The sequence below is a fragment of the Diorhabda sublineata genome, chromosome 9 (assembly GCF_026230105.1).
Source record: "Diorhabda sublineata isolate icDioSubl1.1 chromosome 9, icDioSubl1.1, whole genome shotgun sequence".
Classification (NCBI taxonomy): domain Eukaryota; kingdom Metazoa; phylum Arthropoda; class Insecta; order Coleoptera; family Chrysomelidae; genus Diorhabda; species Diorhabda sublineata.
Window position 1 is genome coordinate 17448043 of NC_079482.1, and position 24095 is coordinate 17472137.

The 24095-nt window shown below is 32.0% G+C and overlaps 1 protein-coding gene across 6 annotated transcripts in view; it reads left to right on the plus strand.

Moving 5' to 3' along the window:
- Positions 1–18210, plus strand: part of LOC130448864 (FMRFamide receptor-like) — a 416668-nt gene extending 398458 nt beyond the window's left edge. For 5 of the 6 annotated variants that reach the window (XM_056786416.1, XM_056786415.1, XM_056786414.1 and 2 more), the window contains 5 exons: positions 1186–1621; positions 8059–8194; positions 9689–9989; positions 15532–15905; positions 17801–18210. In XM_056786416.1, the coding sequence (XP_056642394.1) occupies positions 1303–1621; positions 8059–8194; positions 9689–9989; positions 15532–15905; positions 17801–17993 (1323 nt within the window). In that variant the 5' untranslated portion in view covers positions 1186–1302 and the 3' untranslated portion in view covers positions 17994–18210. Of the gene's footprint in view, positions 1–1165; positions 1622–8058; positions 8195–9688; positions 9990–15531; positions 15906–17800 lie in introns of all 6 variants that reach the window. The other variant, XM_056786418.1, reaches the window with a different exon arrangement.
- The last annotated feature ends 5885 nt before the right edge of the window (positions 18211–24095 follow it).

The window sequence follows — 24095 nt, forward strand, 5'->3', positions numbered from 1 at the left end:
AGCGGGAACACACAAGCCCTTCATGAAACCTGAACCCTTCTGGAGTATCAGTTGCAGAACAATGGAAAAAGCACTGGAAAAGGTAGATAGTAGCAAAACCAATTATTGGGACAACCTACAAAGCCTGAGACAGATTCTTCTGGGAAACTATAACATGAGTAGATCTACTAGATTCATTTTGAAAAGTACATGGTCATCTACTTAAATTCCGTAGAAATTGGTTATGAAATTGATCACTTGAAGGTTTTTGAAGTCGCTAAACACCAATATAAGACAGCAATAATCTGCGAGTAACCTATATCATTTTAATAAGTTTGACAAAAGTTCATTTACAAGTGTCCCTCTACGTGGATCAATGTGGAATAAATCTCACTAATTGGACTTGGAGACTAAAAGAACAATATCAAGTCTCCATGATACATTGCCTGGATCACCGAGCATCATAAATGAAAGAAACAAAAAAAATGAAATTGGAGTCAAAAAAAATGAAGAAACAGAATTATAATGCAGTGAATAATGAAAATGAATTATTTCTCACAATTTTTTATTAGAAAAAAAATGAATTTTTATAATATAAAGTAAAAATAAACTATTTACTTAAAGTTAAACATGCAACTCTAAATAATGAGAGCCTCCTACTATCTAAAAAGATATTGGTGTTCAACGACCTTGAAAAACCCCCATGATTATGCATTCTTGATCAATTTCATAATGAATTTCAACGTGGTGCCAGGTGACCACGTCTAAACCAACCATTTCGGGCACCATATACCTCACAAGTCATCACTGTCGTGATACTCATGTCAGTGATATCGAAAAGAACCAGGATACAAATATTCTGCTCCAGTAAACATTGTAGACATCGTCCACCCTGGGCATCAGATACTTCGCAGACTTCTTTTTTATAATATTCGTGTTCAGCGACCTTGGAAACCGCCAAATAGGAAAATTGATCTCCTTTACGACAATATTTTTCGACCTATGATTCATGATTTCATGATTCATTTTCCCCTGCACAAACGATATGTTGTTCACAAAGTTTCCTGAGGCACCAGTACCATCAAGCAATAATAATTTAGAATGTAAACTTCCAGTCTCCTAATTGTTATTTCCAATTAAATGTAAACTATAATTGTATATTTGATAATAATTTTTCAAATTTTAGCATTGGTTTTTTAATTACAGATATCACAATGGAGGAAAAGTTTTTATTATCATCGATTTCAGATGGCAACACGACAAAAAACGTTATAGATTTGAAGATCTCACACTACCAAAAATGAACAGCAACTGCTCTAAAAGATGGTAAGCACTTCAATAGGAGAGTCTACAGTCTCTCTCAACGTATCATCGTCGTTTTGGCCAATAAAAGTGGCCAATCCGAATGACTCTAACTTCCAATCGTGTTTGCTGGCAGAAGATTCGGATGTATTCTTCCAATTCGTAGTGAATGGATTGTTCATGAACTTAATAGGTGTTCTTGGTGTTCTTGGAAACATAATATCCATGATAATTTTGTCAAGACCCCAAATGAGATCCAGTATAAATTATTTGCTCATCGGACTTGCCAGGGTTGACACAGTATTGATTATAACTAGTATGCTGCTATTTGGTTTACCAGGTAAATAATACTTTCCATTTTAATCATCAACGTATTGAATACATCAATTTTAATTATTAATTTCAATACAAGTAGGTTTCACTTAGAAATATCTCTCAAACCTGTAGTAATTAATGTCATTTTTTTTGTTAGTTTAATTTGTGTTAGTTTAAATTGGTTGGAATCCTCAAATAAGGTAACAATTGTTTTAATTTGTTCGTAAAGAACTATTTGCAATCAATTGCGGTCTTTTGCTAAAGTTAAAACGTTTGGAATGTGGATTATTCATGATTCAACCGTAATCAAAGACATCTGCAGCTCGCTATTCTTTCGTCAACTTGAATTGAATGCCGAAAATTGTAACCAAGGATGAAAAATATTAATACGAATATTTGTAACTCAAAAAGGTAATTGTTATGTGTTTTACGGTTGGGAAAATTTAACAGATGAGCTGGGGAGTCCTCATATAATTATTCTCTATATTTTGTTAAATCCCATCATCATTTGTATCGTTGCTTACAAATTTTTTAAGAAAACCTCAATGATGAATAAACGCATTAAGTAAATTTCCTAGATAGAAAAATTTTTCTATAAAGGGACAAGTTGTTCAAGACATGAAAACGACAACTATATTGTTTGTATATTGAATTGTTGTGTTTCATTCAATTCATTAAATATATATATTGGAGAATAACATCAATGATTATTAGATTAAAACTTATGGTAAAACAATTTTGTCGATCAATAATTGAAAAAAAATAGACATGGTGGAATTGACAGAGACGATCGTTAGGCTTTTGTTTTAGTTGGGAGGATTCAATTCCGTATTTGGTTTACTCGGGATGATTCTAATAATAGTTTCTCCTGAATGCTTTTGATGTGAGTACGTTTTGTAGGGTTTTTGTTGTAAACTAGCTTGCTGAAAATGAATTATCAAGGAAGTAGGTAGAGGCAGATTGTACAAATAAGGCCATTTGACTGATGGACAAGCTCATCACACTACGTAAAAACCGTTGAAAATCGAGTTATGAAGAGGGGCGTGGGTATGAAGTATTGATCAAGTTATTAATTATTATTATCATTAATTAGTAAGCATTATGTGAATTGGAAATTTTTCGTCGCGTAAATGAGACCCTAAAGGGAAACATTTAAAAAAATTGGGGCTGAAGGCTTTCGTTTCTTGTAACGTTTCACAAAAATCCAGTCTAATCAATATATAATCATGGTTTTCAAAGTTGAATAATTATGAGTACTGAGCTATTGGAAGCCTTAGTATGAAACAAACAACAATTTGATGATCATTTATTGCGGTTCTGGGACTCAAACTGTTTTTTGTTTCATACTAAGGCCTCCAATAGCTAAGTACCCATAATTATTTGACTTTGATTTTATACGGCAATACCATTTTCTCTGAGTTTGCAATGAAAAACTGTCATTCATTGATAGATAAGACGTTGAGGCAATAATAATTACATTTCTGAGACCTTGTTATTTGTTTAATTAGATATTGTTAATCAAAATGTACAAAAATTTGAAATAGACTTACATGTTAATAACTTTAGGCGAGTGTTACGGAAACTCCAATGCAGCTGTTATGCGTTATGCAAACAAGTGTCCTCGAAGAAACTTATCAAGTAAAAATGCATTTAGGCCACGAGGCCACTTTTACGCAACAACTCCCATAGTGCACACTACTGGAGTTATGAGAATCCGCACATTACCAACACTCATTTAAATTTAATGTTTGGTTATCAAATTCCACGTGGAAATATAAATGGTGATATATATCTGGATTTTTTAACCAATCACGTATTCGAGATATTATAAGATTTAACGCTAATCGAGCTAAAATCTCTATTTTTATGCACGATGGAGCCCCACCGCACTTTGATTGTAGGTGTCGTAATTGGTTGAGTAACCATTTTTCGATGCAGAAGCTCCGATTCGTTGGCCTACTCGAACATGGGATTTCAATCCCTTGGAATATACAGTTTGGTCGTATATTAAATAAATAGGTAAATTCACCTCAAGAATTGGAGAACAAAATTCAACGTCACTTTAATGACCTCATAGCTGTTTCGCACATGTTCAGAAGATTAATGGATTCTTTAGAAATATATTGTGTATTTGTATAGGATATTGTATATTCGTGAAAACGGAGGACATTTTGAACACAAACTCTAATTGAATTATATTTCATGTTATTAGCCTTTGATTATAAATTTTCGTCTTGTGATTCTTTGTTTAATTAATAAATTTATCAATAGTTCATACTAGCATCGGTTATAACTTCACAATTTTCAAATCAAAATATTTCGGAAACGGTACACAGTATCGAGTTTTATTAAGAGTACCTTCTTGGTATGAAATTAAATGATGTTTAGGTTAATTTTTTGCTTAATAAATCTAATATTGTTATGTTCAAAACTACTTCATACGAACCGTGTAACTAGCGCCCTATATGAGAGTCGGGTATAAAAACAAATTCATTGGATGTATCAGCTTTCAAAACATATTCTAATGAAATTTCATTACAATGTTGCCAATAGTTGCGGCAAAATCGTAAAAAATGTTTATAATTTCTTTTCGTCTATCTTGAATACGGATGGTGGATGAGAAAAAATTTTTACTGAGCAAACCCCAAATATTTTTCAGTTTTCTACTATCCTAGAGAGGGGATCACCTTTTTTGAAACACTCTGTAGAGGGTCTTTGTTTCAAAACCATTTTATTGAATATTACTACGACATTATATTGATAGACTCACCTCGAAATTTGATACGTTTCAACAAACGAGATTTTATTAACTTATAATGATGATTTCAGGCCCATTTATACCTGATTCTCCCTACAACTTTTTTCAATTTTTTTTTATTTTTACTGTTAAGTCAGCAGCAAATTCTGTAGATGTATTTTTCCATTCCTTGTAGTAACTAATTATCTTGACGGCCAACAGGCCAGAGAGGTTGGCGCATAGTATCTCACAGAGAGAAGAAAACATTCACTCTTCTCGAAATCTTTACACGTGATTACCATTTCTCTGCATAAACTGTATCTGCACACCTTGCTTAAATAATAATTTGTTTTAGTTCGTATATTGCAATAATATTACACACTATACACAATACCAAAAGCACACTGGGTCACTGGATGTAAAAAGTAGGTAGTAAATAACTGATAGATAAATACAAAAATTGTACAATATAAAATTTTATTGCATCCTGGTATTTCAGCGCTGTCTCATTATTTTTAAACCTTTCTGGATGTCGACAAAAGACTTCTCAAACAATAGATTTGTTTTTTTTTATATTTCCCGTGCATGAACAATTTGTAGGGTGCCCGGTACTTTATAACCTCAAAGTCCCCGGTTGGAGACTCTTCCTAAGGAAGTTGTATTAGGCCTGAATCAAAGAATGTACAACTAGTAGTCAGATAAGGCGAAATTAATTTTTTAATTGGACTGCAGCATTCTTCAAATGAAACAAAATTTACTATTAAAAAAAGAGGTGAAAAAACTAAAAACCACTTATGAAAATTTATTTAAAACATATTTTTCGGCTTTTATTATCACGATCTTTCCAATTATTATGAAATGGTGAGAACAATAAAAATGTTTAGCAATTATAGCAAAACAACAGAAGAGAACATAATCACAAACAACAAAGTCGTTTCGAGACTTGATGCAAAAAATTCAGGAGTGAGTAGATAACGTGAAAATAATGTTGTAACATTATATAAATTTTCTCATACGGCCCGTCGTTTCTGAATTATATGCCTTGTGAAATCAGAACTGGTTTGTAGACTGTTTAACGGAATAAATAATTTAAATAATTCAACACTACTATCTAAAGGACAGTAGGGCCTCATGCCCAACGGTTAACGATTTGTAACTTTTACTGGGACAACCTGTACAATTTAAAGATTAATGTTTCAATCAATTTTTTAACAAAAAATATTGTTTGTTCAACTCGATAGAATTTATGGTTTTGAGAGATACGTAGAATGATCATAAATTGTAATTATTTATTGAAAATACTACAGGAGATACTTAAACATTCTTGGAGAACTAATATCAACGAAAACCATTCATAGGATTCTTCAGGAACAACTCCTTTACCCCTTTCACATTCAGAAAGTGCATGCCATGAAAGTAGAGGATTATCCAGCCAGACTGGTCTCTCGTTGGTTTCTAGATAAACATTTGTTGAAAAAGTACTGTTAGCTGAAGAGGCTGTTTTACACGAGACTGAGCAGATGAAAATCCTCACCGTACAATTAAAGTAAAGGATCAACATCGATTTTGTGTTAGTGTGTGGGCAGAAATAGTGGGTGTTAAGTTAGTAGGAATGGTCAGCGATATTTAAAATTTCTCACCCACGTTATGAGATATTCCTCTAAACATTCTTAGAGAAATGTGGTTCATGCACGATGGAGCCTCTCCTCACTTCCTAAATATTGTAAAAAGTAATCTCAATAACATTTCAGAATCTTGGAATGCTTTTAGAAGTTCAACGACATATCCTCCGAAGATTCCGTGTATAGAAGTGCAAGGTGCCCACTCCGAACATTTTTTATAGTTTTTTTTGTTTTTATTTGATAAGCTGTAGGCTAACTAACAACATTTTTCCACAATAAAATTTTTTCCTTATGTTAGTAATACGGTGTTCGCAGTATGCAGTTTAGTTAGAAATGTTTGATTGTGTTTGAACACCTTCTGTAAGTATTTTCAATAGAAAATTATAATTTATGATAATTTTCTTTAGAATGTTTCTTTATGGCGAACGATTTCCTTAATATGTACAACGATTTAAAAATCTGCATATCTCCTAAACCATAAATTTTATCGAGCTAAACAAAGAGTACCTTTTTGTTAGAAACTTCATTAAAAAATTTATTTCTGCTTTCTTTAGATTGTACAAGCTGTAATTGTGGAAAATACGGATCTTCAGAGAGTAGTGTAGATTTATTTATTCCGTCACACTCACTACATGGACATACGTGATCATCTATTAAAAATTCAAGTCTTGGGACAGTTCTATAGTAAAAACACTTCTCTAGGTTGTTGACAGGTCTTAATAAGTATGGTCTACAGATGAAGGGGAAATATCGCCTAACAGTGATCTTCGAGCTATCATTTGCCGTTTCTTAGCAACTAACTAGTTGATACAACAGATTTGGATAGAAATGAGCCTGGACCTATCGAAAAGTATCGATTTTATGAATATTTTTCATAACCAGACTGACATCTATTTTTGCCGAAATAACTTGAAAATAAAAATGACCAAGGAAATAACAAGCATTTAGAAAGCTTGTATCACACAATTACTTAAAAGAAATCATAAAAGAACAACTCAATAAAGGAAGTATGGAAAAGCATTTTTATAAACAGTACAGATAAAGAGCAACTTTTAAAAAATATATTGGAACAACCAACTCACCAGCGAGAGTAACAAGAAAATATCAAGACAAATATTTTACATGTAATGAACCATTGTTGTCTTTGATAGGCAATGATGATTTGTAAAATAGGTTCTCTTACTTCCACTAGAATCGAATTGAGTGGAAAGTCGACAATTTAATTTGAAAAATGTAAGTGGATATACAACAGGAGATACTACTACGCCACAATGATTAATTAACAGAAAAATTTTCAGTGAAAATCGCATACTGCTAAGTTATAACTTACCACCAAGGTTTGGGATGGTTTTATTCTTACCTCGATTTAGAATAAACCGATATATCTGCCATCAGCAGAACTCAGAATATAAAAAAAAGAAGCAAAACACTTTATTGTTATTTATTCCGTCAAACACAATACATGCACATACGTAATCATCGATTGAAAATTCATAATGTTCGAATATATAATTTGGAAAATATGCCTAAATATAAGTACTGATTCCGCAACTTTGAAGGCCTATAAACGAGGAGTCGTATGAGAATTTTTTATGTTACAACATTATTCTCACGTTCACTCCATAATGTTTTGCATTAAGTCTTGGAATACCCGTATGGTGAAATCACTAGACTAGGTTGTTGGCAAGTCTTAAATATGGTCGATAGTTCGAGATGGGATATCTGCCTATCAGTGATCTTCGAGGTATCATTTGCCTTTTCCTAGCAACTTACGAGTTCATAGAACAGATTTGGACAAAAATGAGCCGGGTCCCTACTAAAAAGTGTCGATTTTACAAATATTTTTTAAACCATCATCTTGTAGTCTTATTACAATTTTATTATGTACTTGGTTATTTTTACCACGTCACACAATTAAATTGTGTATATATTTTATGTTATTTATTTATATTTCTTTCTAAATATTTTTTGGGAAATCCAATGGGCTTGCTCTGGAAATTCTTATTACCTATCATCGGAAATAATTTAACATTATATCAATGAATTCAAAAGATAATTAGCTATTCGAAAGTTTTTTTATTAATCGTTTTGTTTATGTTTCAGGTATATACCCATACAGTGGAATGCTCTTCACCTATTTCTATGTTGTGCTACCTCATATAGCTCCCGTGGTATTTCCATTAGCTACAGTGGTTCAGACAGCTTCTGTTTATCTAACAGTCACAGTCTCATTGGAAAGGTGAATATATCAAGAAATCAAAATTACGTATTTGACCAACGAAATTAATGCGTGCAAATATTTTTTCTCTCATCGAACAATATAATGATGATATTCTCGATCCAAAACTCATTTAATATAAGTTTGATCTATACAATTTGTCTTTAGAACAAATTAAATTTCAAATCAAATTTCAATGATTGCCATATTATCAAATAATTCACTTCAAATGAATCGATAGACGCTTTGTGGTGTTTAATTAAAAATTCTATTTCTGAATGCAGATTCAATTGATCGATTAAAATCGCTCTTTTAATAGAATAAGTAATAAGATATTAAACTAAAAGTAATTTTTAGATGCTGGTGGTATTCTATAATATTTTTTCTTTTTGTCCAGAAAATTCTGTTTGTTTCTTGACCTACAAAACTTCATGAAATATGAAAATATGGGTGATTCAATCCTTCTTTTCAAGACAGTTAAATTTCCTTTGAGAGGGCCCAACAGATAAAAATTAATTTTCGATGCATTCCATTTGAATCCATTTATTAAAATTGTTATTTTAGATATTCTTGTTATCTTTTGTCTCCTTACTTTGTTTTTAAATGCTGATTTCCAATTAATTTCCTTTTTTAAGTGTCTACATCAATACAATTATTCTAAAATATATTAATAAGCTAAAACAGCCGCGCTCTTTCCGACTCTTCTTCCTACTCAAACTCTCTGTCAAAAAAATTTCCCTCAATTATCAGCTTTTTGCCATTTACAGCTGAATTCCTTCTTTCCTCGAATTAAGTGGTATTCCTTCTATTTCCTACAATATTTCTGGCTTTCATCAATTATAATGAGATTACCAGCAGCCATTCGATTTCCGTAATTCTACTACTATTACCACTACGGCCTTGACCACTACATTCTTCCAGTTATCACGGTCCAACGCTCGGCGTATCCACACAGAAATACGCTCCAAGTGGCCTAACCATCTGAGTCTGGCCGTCTTGCCTTCTGTCACCAGGCTGGGGTCTACGTAGAGCCGGTAGAACTTGCTCCTCGCGGCTGTTCAGCACTCAGGTCTCACTAGCGTACATGACAACCATACAGAGAATTGGTTGATTCTATTCTCACATATTTATCCTCTTATATATTATTTCATTGTCTCAAATATTCTTGAAATCAGAAAGAATTTGAGCAGACCTAAACATTGAAAACGACAAGAATCCGTATAATCAGGATTCTACGACATCAACAAACTTTTACACCACAAATGCGATAATGAAAATTTGGAAAATGAGCGTGAATGAGATTTTTCGGGTAAGCCTCAAAATAGAAAACGGCTGTAGTAGACAAGCGAGGGATGCTTTCAATCATATATAGTTATGTAATTTTGTGTTAATAAGTTTCTTCATCAGCTCAGTTTAGTGACTCTGGAACAAATGATAATTTCAATTATTATTTAGTTCAAATGTTAAATCAATTGCTCTGACTGAATATCTATGCAATGAGTATTTCCTTTGCAGATTTGTTGCCGTTTGCCATCCATTAAGAGCCAGATCACTTTGTACATATGGTAGAGCAAGAATCTATGTAGTAGGGATCATCATATTCTCAGCAATGTATAATTTACCGAAGCTTTGGGAAACTACAGTGCAAAAAGAAATAAGTGAACGGGACAACATAACGGTATATTGTTTGCGAGAATCAGAATTGAGAGGAAATGAAACATATATACATATTTATATCCACTGGCTATATTTAATTTGTATGTACTTGGTACCATTTGTCTCTCTGGCTGTACTGAATGCGTGCATATATAGACAGGTGAGGATAAATAGTACTCAGTTATCAATGTATATGAGAACATTTAATGAATTAGAATAAGAGAAAATCTGTTAACGGTGCAGTTTTGCTTTGATCATTTATTGAATCTTTGTTAATTCAAATTTATCGATCGTGGTCACAAAAATTATAGATTTTGTATATTTTTTTATCAGCATTAAAGAATTGAAACATCGTACAATAAGTTGAAATTCTCATAATGACAAATGAAGAGCAAGTCATGAGAAATTTTGAATAAGTAAAGTTAACAGTGAAGCATTCATCATGAATCCTTGGAGTAAATGTTTTCCATTTATGGAATTCATTGTAAGCGAATTCTGTTTATGGTCATAAGCTACTCATATTCTCTCCAAATATTTTTATCTTTGAAATTGCTTATGGATCATAATAACTGAAGCTTTTTTTATGAATCCCCTTTGGGTTTGCTCGCGGGTTAAGTTCAGAATATATTCCGAATCAGTTTGTAACAAATTTAAGATTGTTGTAATGCGCATGCTTGATTGCGAACCTATCCAGAGAATTGAGTTACCGCGAATGAATCAATAATTAATCGAAGTGATCCAAGAACACGAAACTATTACTAAAAATTCATAACTGATAATCCGGGAGCCAGCTGCATATTTTGAATGAAGTGTAGAGAGAGTAATATAAATTTCATTGAACAATGAAACATTCCAATTAGATAATGAATAGTAACTCCGGAGTTCATTCACTTTTTCATCGAATGTTTGTACGAGAAGATAAAGAACAAGTTGATTTTTTCTCAATAACTTCCACCAGAAGAATGAGCAATATTATTACGGAAAATTTTATAGTAGGCTTTATAATTATACTGAATGTTAGTTCGAAGACTTTCTACTTGTGACAAGATTAACGCAACATCAAATGAAACTCAAATTATTATACTGCTGTTCTTTAACAGATTATAGAACTTTAGATTGGAAAAAACGTTTTAAAACAATGTGCTTCAGCTGAGATGTGATTCGTTAGGCAGTAGTTATTCTGTATTCACTATTAATGGTTGCCGAACTTATACTAAACAACATGGCGTCTCCAAATTTAGAAGACATGCTGTATAGATTGTGTACTTTCTAATACAGTGATATATTTCGAGCAACTACCGCCATCTCTGGTTCAGGCCAGGTACTTCATCTATTCTCGTATCTTGAGGAAGCAGTAAAGGCAAACGTTTTGAGCATATTTAACAGATAAATATTCACTTAAAATTAGAACAGTGTTGAGATTGAGTACAGTTGATAGATAATAGTTTTGATCTCAGTATTGATTCTGAATTATTTCAAGAACACTGATCCCATGAAAACATTTAAAATTGTTCGTCGCGGTTAGCTTATAGTCCGGGAGCCAACTGCATATTTTGAATAGTCATTCCGTTCCACCCAATTCTGCTTATCCTGACAGAACTCCCCTTAAGAGTGAACGTAATGACCTTCAGCTGGCAAGGTAGCGTCGGGTCCCATTTTATCCAGGTGTAATATACTCCGGAAAATCAAATCATTCCGGGATGGCTCGAAACGAATAATATGGTAGATAATGTGGATATTCAATAAAAAAAACCTTCTAATAGTAATAATGAATGTTAACGAATCACATCTCAGCTGAAGCACATTTTTTAAAAACCTTTTTTCCAATCTAGTGTTCTGTAATTTGTTACAACACAGCAGTATAATAATTTTAGTTTCATTTGACATTGAGTTAATCTTGAGAATGCTTTTGTCACAAGTAGAAAGTCCTCGAACTAACATTCAGCCTACTATAAAATTTCCCGTAATAATGTTGCTCATTCTTCTGGTGGAAATTACTGAGAAAATTAACTTGTTCTTTATCTTTTGGTACAAACATGCGATGACAAAGTAAATGAAGTAAGGAGTAACTATCCATTATCTAATTGGAAAATTTCATTGTTCAATGAAGTTTATATTACTCTCTCTACACTCTAGCAATAAAATATAAGTTATAAGTACAATTTTTCTTGGTTCTATCGACACAAACCATTAAAACTCTAGCGAACTAATTTTTCGACTAACAGTTGGATTGAATAATACAATTAATATTAATTGAAAACGTTTGTAATACTAACAACAGTAATAAATTTGATACAATTACTTCATGTTGTGAAAACCAATAACTTTCAGAGTAAATTTCCACATTTAATCCTCTAAGGAATAAGAAATCTATATATTGTCATATTGTCACACTATTATACGAGGAAGGAGGAGCAACTTTTAAGAGGTTAACAATATTTGAGGTGTTTAGTTGTTGGCTGAATTAAAAAGTAGTTTTTACGCGACAAAACAATTAAAAGAAATTAAAAGAAATAAAAGAAGAAAGAAAAGAAAAAAGTAGAAGCGTCATAGTTCTGTTCTCTTAAAAGTAGTCATATGAACACAAATGATGCTGATCGTCGGTGACGGTTCATTTACTGAAACTAATCTAGAAATGGTTCATAAAATCCATGCCCTTGTACTGAAGCTAATATTTCAACTGAATAGGTTTTCATCACCTACTTTTTAGGGATAACTCATCCGAAAGATTCTGAAAGTCTCAACTATATACCGCGGACAAAGTTATTGTAAACGTATTTTTGGATAATGCCCCGAACGCAAGATACAGGCAAATCATCAGAGTTTCGCCAAAACACCGGCCTAAAATACTACTTTTAGATGATTTATTATTAGGAAATAAAACAGAGAATGAAGACATTTTCAATAATATAATAAACTGATAATGTGTGCAATATTTTGAATGGAAGGTTACATATTAAAAACCTACCTGCACGGTGGGTACCGTGATTACTTGATTGAGTTGTAATTTCTGGAACTTTTGGTGACATTCATACCAGACACAACGTTTACGCTACCACCAAAACCAATACTCACAATAAGAATATCACCAACACTGTAGGTAAATTTATCTACAGCTTTCTTCATAAGTTAAAATTGTAGCATGAAACATGCTTAAAAATTCTACCCACGTGTTTTAATAAAGACGTGGTTATATGAAATTTGTTCAAATAATACAAATATGCAAGTCAGAAAAATTATTACTTATAATATGTATTCCAGGTAATCCAAATTAATTCTATTTTTTATTTAAATTTCATGACGATATTAACCCATATTTATGTATCAACTTGATTTAGTTGATTAATAAATGCATTAATTGTTATTAATTTGACTCGGTGTTGTGGTTTTATTCACCAAATATTTTTATTGTTTCAAATTTATCACTCTCTTCAATTGTTAGTTTTTCTATCTTGTGTTAAAATTTGGTCACATTCAAAATCAAATTTTTCATCTGTTTTTTTAATTTTTAGTGTATTTCTCTGGTCAGCTTTTGCACAATTTAACCCCATTAGGGAGTATACAGGAGCTCATGAAGTAACTCACTAAACTTTTTTGAAGTATCTGTTACTTTCGTTACTAATGAACAATTTTTTAAATAGTATATAGTTCTAGTTTTTCACAATCTTCAAACTACAAATACGACAATGATGACCACATGATTCTACACAGAACTTAAAAATTCATTAACATTATTAACATTATAAATATGAGTTACTAGCATTGCTAATCGAGAAGTATAGTTACAATTGGTTGTGTTTAGTAATGTATCACTCACTCAGAATACGATGTCTAAGCTTAAATTTTCTGGTTTCATGCTGTTATTATTAATAATAAATAACTTGGTCAAAAGTATGTTGAATATTTTATTACTCCAAAAATACATATATCGATAGATTTTTCTATGAATTCAAGGTCATCTTCTGGTAGTGAATATTTATCAATTCAATAAGCTCAGAGTAGAGATCCTGAACATGTTCTGTCATGAGATTTATGCGCAGTTTGAAATTTTACATTCGCGCTTCGCTAATAAATCACGTTCAGGATTGTTCCAAGTGACAGTAGCTGACAACAATTTTCTTATTTTAAATGCAACCTACTTATATATTATTAATTTTTTGAATTCATTAGAAAATTCTAGACAGTATCCTTTAGCCATATTATTACAAAAATTAACTCAAAAAAGCAAATTCTTCTATTCCACAAATTCTCTACATTACACACAACACTTATTTCTAATTCCGCTTTTGATACTGAAGAAGTGAGCAAAAACATTTTAGCGTTTCTTTTACTGACATGAATTGAAAAATATACAAAAAAGTTATGTTTATTTTCACTCAGAAACCTGTTGTCTGCCTGCTTGATTGTATTGATCAGCTTCAGTGCTATTGTCGTTTGAAATTTCTTTAACTGTACGTAATCATATCAGAAAAATGGTTAATTCATTAGAAATGCGTAAAATAACCATTCAACAAAAGATTGGTTATGGAGATAACGCATTTGCTTGCAGATTTTATTAAATATCTAAAAATTTCCCGCCTTCGTCTCAAGGAACATTGGAAAATTAGTTTCACGAGCTTAGCCATGTGAGACAAATAAAAAAAGGTGCCATTATAGTAAGTAATGATACAAAACTGGATTCTAGATGAAAAGCACTGTTCAACGTTAGCAATATACCAATTTTTCAAATATTAAAAGAAAATAAAATACGTCTCTTCCAAATGATACCAACTCCGGAGCTCATGGAAGATGATTTAGATAGTAGAACGTATTTTTATAATCAAATGATAGCAATGTTAGATAGTAATGTGATCCAATCAGAAGATGTGTTGCTTTATAATAAGGGCACATTTCAAATTCACGATCATGTCGATCATCAAAAGTGCCGCTATTGGTCTAATGAGAAACATAGGAAACATCCTAAAAAACTTAATGTTTGGGCAATTGCCAACTTCGGTAAACTTCGATATCTAGATTAAGCAAATCCACAAGTTGATGCGAATATAATATGGTTTCAGCAAGATTGAGCACCGACTTATCACCAAATCAATGTCCGAAGTACCTAAATCAAATTTTTCCAAATCAGTGGGAAAGGCGCTAATCGATAAAATGGCCATCACGATCTCCTGATCTGACCTTATTAGACTTCTTTCTCTGGAGATATGTCAAAAGTATTTTATACAAAACTCAATTCCTTAATTTGGATAGCTTTAAAAGACGATTTGAGACATCTGTATAGACATTTTTGTTTTTTTTCACATTATCAAGATTTGTTCAGTATTGTTTTGATGTTTGATTTTTTAATAAATATTATAACTCTGAATCTTTCCGAAACAGTTGAAGATAGGTGAAGGACATTCTATATAAATAATGCCAAGAATTTTATGACGAATTCAAAAAATAAATTACATACTGGTCGTTGCATGTGAAATGAGGAAGTTGGTTTTAGCCACTCTAGCATGTCACATCCTGTATAATATTGTCTAAAGATGTAATTCCAGCAGTGCAATGAGAAACCATAGTTCATAACTCTACTAATTTTGTTGATTTGTATTGTTGTTGTCAGTATGGTTACAACTTTCAACTCATATATAAACTGAACGTATCCAAGTACATAATAAAACTGTAGAGTCAACTTAATGCGATAATATTTTTTGTTTCAGGTCCTGAGAGCGAATAAAGAACGGCAGCGTCTTTCGCGACACCAGAAACGTGAAATCGGTTTAGCTACAATGCTTTTAGGCGTGGTAGTCGTTTTCTTCTTCTGTAACCTCCTACCTTTAGTCATAAATATCATAGAAACTTTCCGAGTAGACATACCTTTTTCTTTAGAGTATTTGCTGCAAACGAGTAACTTATTAGTGACAATTAATTCTAGTGTTAACTTTATCATTTATGTAATTTTCGGTGAGAAGTTCAAGAGACTGTTTTTGATTCTGTTCTGTAACAACAACCTCTTCAGAAATGGGAGAGAGTCGCCAGAGGGGGTTACTCACGAGGATAGCCTTATCTCAAATGGAGATAGACAGAGTTTGAGGTGAGTGCTTTGAATATAAAATTATATTGGGGGAAAAGGAATATATGTTCATTGTCATGATGCTCCGTTACAATTCATTTAACGAAAATTACCACAGTTATTATATTAAAAACTTGTTTAATTAAATAATGAGCAATTGGGAATGATTATAATAAAATGACTACAGTTACTTAACAAATTGTAAAAATATGTTTTTCTATATGATTGTATGATTAAAATAGAGAATCAATGAAAAACCTAAGAAAAGCTTGCAGTGAGCATAAATTGATTTCATATTTAAGTCAACAAAATCACTGTTGACGAGTGTTCTTCAAAGTTTCTTATATAGTCCAGGCTAACAAGGTAAAAATGAGGTATTACCTACCGATTACCCTTATCTCCAAAATCTATCCCATGACGATATGTGTTTATTACTATTAGGGGCGAAAACTACCCCTTACTATAAAAAATTGACGAAATTATATGTAAAAGCATTTAATGAGTAGTAAATTATTTTCAAGGTTTGAATCAAAGTTGTTCAATGCTTTAATGTAGTATTTATTGTTTTTCAACTCTGTTTGATGCATTTCATCATTTATAAAGCACCCCCCGTTAATAAAAAATTAAAAAAATATTATTCAATCACTCTGTGCTAGCTTACTAATTATCAATTAACTCTTTTTGTTTGGGTTCAACTTAAAAACTTCAACCTTTATGAAGCATTCCTTATTTCGAAAAAAATTTGAAAAATAATATTTCTAGACGTTTTATTCTCCTTGACGATTTATTTGTTTCAAATGGACATCTTCTCATCTGTTTTGACTGAAATATTTTGTACTTATAATTTTCAACCACTAAAAATTATCCCTCATGACAAAAAAATGGAAAATCAAAAAGATTTGTACAATATTATACTTATACATTCCTTGATAATTAGGTGAGAAAAAAGGAGAGAAAATTTTTAATTACACTGGAAATTTGTTAATTTGAAGAAGAAAATTGGATTGTATTTAGTTTTTGACCATACCTCTATTAATTCTCAAAACAATTAGACACTAAAAAACGTTTTAAATTCCTTTGGCCTTTTATTTTTGGAAGAGCAACGTTTAAAGGGTTCAAAAATAGTATCAAATTGTTGATAAAAAATACTATCTTCTTATTTCTCACCAATTTTTATGTAATTTTTAAAGATGTTGAAATGAATTTTTCGACTTTTTTTCGAAATTATGCATTCTAAATTGTTCCTACTGCTGGAAATTATTATTAGTTCGTAATAAAGTAATTCATGACTGGATTATATTTCTATGGGTGAATCTATTTTATTTCGGGTATAGCTTTTTTAGTTTTATGCTAGAGAGTTCCACTGACTTTCATTTTGAAGCTTATTGAAAGTACTTTGAAAAAGATTGTATACAATTACCTCAAAAAGTTGACCGTTTTCCGTAACTCTACGTTGATAAAAATACGTTCGATAAAAATATTCAACTTCATTTAAAACATAGCTTGGTTTGTATTATGCCTAAAGCAAATTCAAAGAAAAATCTCTCCGTATATGCTTAATTTTTGTTTCTTACACTCTTTCTAATAAAATCAGAAGTATTTGAGCTTTTCATAAAAAAATTACAAACATGTTTTTTTTCAAAAAAAAATTCAAGTTTTCAATCACGCACTACTAAAAAACTATTGATTTTTCAAAGAAAATATATTTTTTGCTTCAAATTTGGTCTTCTATCAATTTTCGATGTTATTTCCAACAAAAAAATTTTCACCCACCAGTGGGGATCGAGCTCACCCCTAGGGAAAAAGCACAGATCGTCAAAATTTTATTAAAATCGATGCAGTCTCGTGAAAATCGGAGGTGAGAACCTTGGTAGCCTGGACTAATATACTAATAGATTTAATTTCTTTTGTTGCAGACTGCACCGACAAAGTACCACAGTAAGTCGAAACGGAGCAGGCTCAATCAATTTTGGTCGTTCGAATGGATCTACACGCCAACCTTCAAATAGAGGTAGTTGCCGTTACGCGAACCCAGGACCATGCGTCTATTATCCCGCCAACAGGAACACTAAAGAAATATCTCAGACTACGGTATTGATAGAAGACTGACAATGGGAGCACCACAATCAAAATTTGATAGCGGATGATGATGTATGACAAACGTCACTTGAAAGTATTCAAAGGTTTTTCGGAATGGAAGGCGAGTCAGCACAGGGTGATTAGAGAATAAGATAAATATTTTTCAGTAAATTATGGCTTATTTAAGTGTAAGATATTGGAAAGTTTTATGAGATGCACTGAAATAATAATATAAAATTGAATAACATTATAATATTATATTATTTATTAACACCACGTTCTAGTATATATCTTAGACTCGCATTAAGAATACTCTTGCAATTTATATCTCACAGGTCACATAAATCGTAGACTCTCATGAATATACTCTACATAAACCTACAGCACTCAAAATCTTTTGCTTCTAAAGCAACCATTCAACAAAGTGAATTTTGGTTAGAATGAATGAATAGTGGAATGAACCTGTTTCAATAGGAAAATGGCAAGAAAAAAATTGTAACATGTACCAAGATTTTTTTGTTATATCAAAAAACTACAGGACTGATATTCAATTGAAAAAATATTTTTGCCGGTTTTTTAACGTTGTGTATCGACTTTTGAAGAATATCAGACCAACATATACCAAATCAAAAATATTCAATCTTGCAGAATCAATTGGCTAGATTCCATACCCTTGGTACCGAATTCTCATTTTTCTGTTATCTTGGTGGAAACTAACTCTGCTCGTCGAAGCTCACAATCTGTTTGGAAAACGATGAATGGGAACGAGAAAATGGATTCTTAATGACATTTAGTAGCCAAGCAATTTATAAGAATCTCCAGGCTTATGAGCTACCTGTTCGTAGTTTGCATCCATATTATTACCTCACGATAATTTGGAATGAGTTCCAAGCTCTAATTTCTTGCGTGCTAAGCTTTTCTATGAAATTATTACCGCTAATCAATTTTATAATTTGGATCTCAATAAAAATACCCTTTTTTAACTTGTCACTTCACTCGAGAAACATTTGTCTTACGTATTTAAATCCATTACCCTCTCTATTTAGAGCCCTCACAAAGTTTCATTAGTTCATTAGTCTGAGTTCATCGTGGAGTGCGTGAAGAGACATTTTGTGGGTCTACAAGCACATACTCAACAATTGAAATTAACCAACAATATTCCGTACAACCTCCTAGAAGTCCCACTTAGGGGGCATGTATATTCTTATGTTTAGTTGATTTAACCTAAATGAACAGCTAGTATAGATGGTGTTGAATTTTATCTATGTAATAAGGATGAGTCTATAACCAAAAATCATTGACAGGGAGAATGCTTGATATCGAGTTCTTAGATTAAACCATCGATATCAGTACTGGTACAAAATTCTCATATTGTAAAATGTGTAGAACGTGGCAAGTCTTTGTCTTAAAGTTCTAATGTACGTTTGTTTGGCAACTTATTTCCACTCCTTAAGATGGGAACCAAGAAGCTCCCACCATTTTTTTAACAAACACATATATATATATATATCAAATAATTTAAATAATTTTGGAGAATAAGCTATGGCCGTAATCAAGCGTGAATGTGAGGTTACTACACTGTTTCTCTTCTGAACGAATCTTTGTTATCTCTATTATTTCCTTAAACAATATTTTGTCAACCCTAAGTAGCTGTCGATAGGCACTATTAAGTCTGCATGCCAGATTGCAAATTTCTATATTTGAACGTTTTTTCAGTATACCCTTTAGTGTTTATCATACAAAAATAACCATAAACAAAACGTTTAGCTCAATTTCGCCATACCGCGAAAGACATACTTCTTTTCTTCGCTTCCATCCACTGAACCAATCATACATTACGGCTGACACAGCACACTATTATTCTTTATCTCTGATTACAACATGAAGATATTGACGATGAATCATTTTTACCTTATCATGAAATGGTCAGGCTTTTGTTATCATAAATAAAAGAGAACATCGGCGCGTATGCCTTGATATTTTTGTGGTTAAAAAAATTCATAACTACACAGAACCATTCACCAAACACTAACCAAACTGCAATCTGTACTACATATTCATAAGAGAGTGAATAAAGCATAATCCATAACCTATACTGTCTGTGATACAAAAATCGTGTACGCTAGAGTAATTATTTGATCACTTTGGAGTAACAGCAGCGTTTTTGAGTATTCAATTAACGGTGGATAGAAGAGACCCTAAATTCTGATAATTGGATGAATTTATACGATATTTCACGAGACATTTTATTTTGAACACCCCACAATGCAAATTAACTGGTAAAATAGTTGGAATCAACCCTCGAAGTCGAGTCAATATATCTTTTCAATTTCCCGTATCTTAACTAGAGGACTTAATTGCTTCTTTTGATAACTCTCTTTCATTCGATTCCTATAAAAATTGAAACAAGCTGCTTATTAGTTGGATTCCATGAGATTACAAAGAGAAATGTCAAACATACGGCCGAGCTATTTTGCAAAAGAACAATGGAAAAATACGGACAATTTCAGTTCTTATGAATTGCTTGACTCACTATTTTCTTCGGATTTAGGATTCCGAGGTAAAAGCATATATTGAACAAATACCTATTTCATTGACAAAAACCTATTTTTATAAGTAATAATAGAAATGGAGAAAAGTTTGTAGAGAAGCTACGATGAAAATATGAAATAATTTTAATCCACCCTCGTAAAATATGCTCGGATCGATAGTGGAAGCTTTTATTTTAAAATCCACTAACATCAATCAATGTTTGAAATAATTGAGATATTAGAATTTCTTCGCCATCGAATGAATGAATTGTTTTCAGGAAATTTGGGAGCGCAGATGAAACAAATTAAATAAACATTCTCTCAATATGTGAATGCGTTCATATTAATTAAAATATAAGTTTTAAAACTAACACAGCGGATGTATGTAACGGTTGTTTGAACTCACCGTAGCTCGTAGGTGTAGTTCAAACGGACCTGTACAAATTATATCATAACTTTACCAAATTGTGGAAAATGTGAAGCCATCTAAAAGTATTTTCTGATTTTACTCAATTTCTTCTCTCCAATCGTTGTTATACAAATACATAGTACCGTAAATATTGTGACCCTGTTAGGTTTTTCGGGTTTCATGATTCCATAGGTGTAGAACTTCTATAGTGTTATAAACAAAAGCTTGGTGACATGCTTCTTTTACTGAATATTTCTTCTCCATCGTTTGATGTGCATTAAAACTTACGAGCTGGGTTCAATCATTTTTGACGAGTGATTAAGGATGTATAGCGTAGCGTTGACATGCAACACGACGCTATTTCTATTCACCAGCTTCAGGTGAATTCAGATAGATTGTACACATCTTTTTAAAAATAAAATTTATCTGAAAAAAGCTACAAGTTCATATATATGTATATACACATTTGGGTTCTCGTATACAGTCTAGAATGTGGGATGGCTTCACTTGCCAGAGACCTTTGGCTTCTATTTCAAGCTCTCACAGGTGTAGTGCTCTGGAGCTCCTAAGTGTTTCTCACTTCGATAGAATGTGGATAGAGGTTTCGTCCTCTGTGCAACAATATCTGAAGTCTAACGTCTTCAGGTGTTTGTTGAGGGCGACAGTGCCCCGATAGAGCTCCTGTTAGTATTCGTTTTGCTCCTATCTACCTTCTTTTTCAGTATTTTTTCCACAGTTCTGTAACTGATATCACAGAATAGTGCTTTAGCGAGCTTATCAGCTATTCAATTTCCCTTTGCTTCGGTGTGTCCTGGAATACATTGTATTCCATATAGAGCTCTAATGACTGCTTGACTATCGGACAGGATGATGATCTCCTGTTTGCGATAGTTCCTATCTAGATTGAACTGAACACATTTGCATTGATTTCTGCTTGAAAAATTCTTGGTTCCCTGCCCAGGTTTTCAGAGTTTTGGTTCTGGGCCCGTATACTCCTATTCCATATTCCTCTTCCGTCTGCTGTTTTTGATCCGTCTGTAGACGATTTAATGGCATTTCTGTTCATAAATTCAGAGTTATCAACAGACTGACAATTATATTTGAGAATGATATAAAGTCCACGTCACATAACTGGCGCTTCTTTTGAATTTTCCCCTGTAATATGGTCAATCGCTGAGAATATGCTTCTGAACTAACCGTTTGATCATATTTAAGAGTTTCAAGAGCTTCATAGTCCTACTTATGGATATACAATTCGTATTTTGCAGACCTTGGTGTTATATCATCACGATTTGACCACGATGGTACGTTCAACGTTCCATAATTCATCATTTCTTCAATCTTCATTCATTGATATCCTGAAAAATGACTTCATTTCATTGTATTGTAACGAAGTATCGCAGATTTGAATGAGTAATTGAAAGTTATCAAATTTCATGTAGCCAACGCGAAACTATGGAGTTAGGTTAGAGTGAGATAATCAAATTTTGTCACTGAAACCAATTACTCAGATTACGATCAGTTATAGCATCGTCACAGTGAACAGGACAATTTTCTCCGTACAACCTTTTCAATAGTGGAAGAGCATATCGAAAGTCTTACATTTAAAATTTAACACATCATAACTTTCAACTGACTAATAAAACTGTTTCACTACTGCCACCACTTGAATCAATTTGGCTCAATCAGATTAGTGTTCCCACCAGATTACGACACAATTTACTCTTTGATATTGCTTTGTTACTCTCGACACTGGATTTATGGTTACTCTTAGTTGTCTTTGAATAAATCTTCTTCTTCGGATTTGGGGCCAGAACCAAGAAGTTATTTATTTAATATTTTTGTGACGCTTCTGTATAAAGAGACACAGATTGTATGATTTCTCTTTCACCATTACGACTTTAAAATATAAAAAGAGGGATAACGTGATACGTTGGAAGCGTCATTGCAGCAATCTAAAACTTTAGCGAGCTCTCCTACAGATGTTTCTTCTCCACTTTTGATTTTCTTCACAAAATACCCAAAATTGTTATAATATTGTTGATTTATGTTCCCCATAGTGGAAAGTATGAAGTTATCTACCTCAATATTCATTTCTTCCAAAATATCTTCTCCAAAAAGTAACATTTTTTTTCCACAAATAAAATTTTAATACAACTTTAAAACTTTTCGAGAGAGAGTCAAGAGAAAAGATCATGTCATAGCTATTTCAATTTATTGAGATATCAAACCAAAATTCACGCTTTTTAATATGTCAAAAATTTTATTTTTTAATTATTACTTTTGGTATAAAATTTTTGTACTAAATCTCCTATGAGTTTGAACTAATCTCCGTAAATTATCTCTCGATTGGGAATTAATAACTGAAATTTCAAAAAAATTCGCCCATAGAAAAAATTTTAGGAAATAAATCTAGCTATACCAAGATTATAAGAGAAAATTGAAAAATTCTTCTTTGATAATCTCTTAAATAAACCTCATTTCTGTGATTAATTCTATAAAGCTGAAAAATAATAGATCATCATAATGCATTCGAAGGCAGTGAATGTAATATATTGATAGTGAAAGTAAAGGTTGCGTTGATAAATTGAAAGAGTAAACACAAAATTATTTCCAAATGAAGTGTGGATAAAGATGTACAAAAATAATAAGACACAGAGAAGAGAGTGATTTTATACCAGACTTATGGAGAATTTTGTGTTTCTATTTCAAGAAGTATATCGGTAATTGTAAATTGGCTGTGAACATTTCCGTGGTGTTGAATTTAGATAAGAAGCATTTATTTATTTTTTGGCAAGTTTTTTTAAACCCTATAGAGTACTATTTCATCCACTAAATGAATAAAACAATTTTTGAATCAAAAATATTTCACTCATTCATGTTAACAATCACATTAATAAATATTTCTTGTTTCGTTTCCTCTAATAAAAAGATTGTAGCTTTGAGTGTCTCCTCTTGTACAGAACGGATAGTTTCAAGAACTTTTAATATCTCTTATTTTATCAGGTTTAAATTCACAATTTTGTACATAATATTCTGTTTCTTAAAGAAGCGATGGCAGCTATAGAGCAAAACATCACATCACATTCTGATGAAAAATTTCTAGAATTCTAATTTTAACTGAGCGTGATTATGAATAAAGCTTTTTACTGCATGCGTGTTACAGATACATCTCATTCATATAAGAAAATT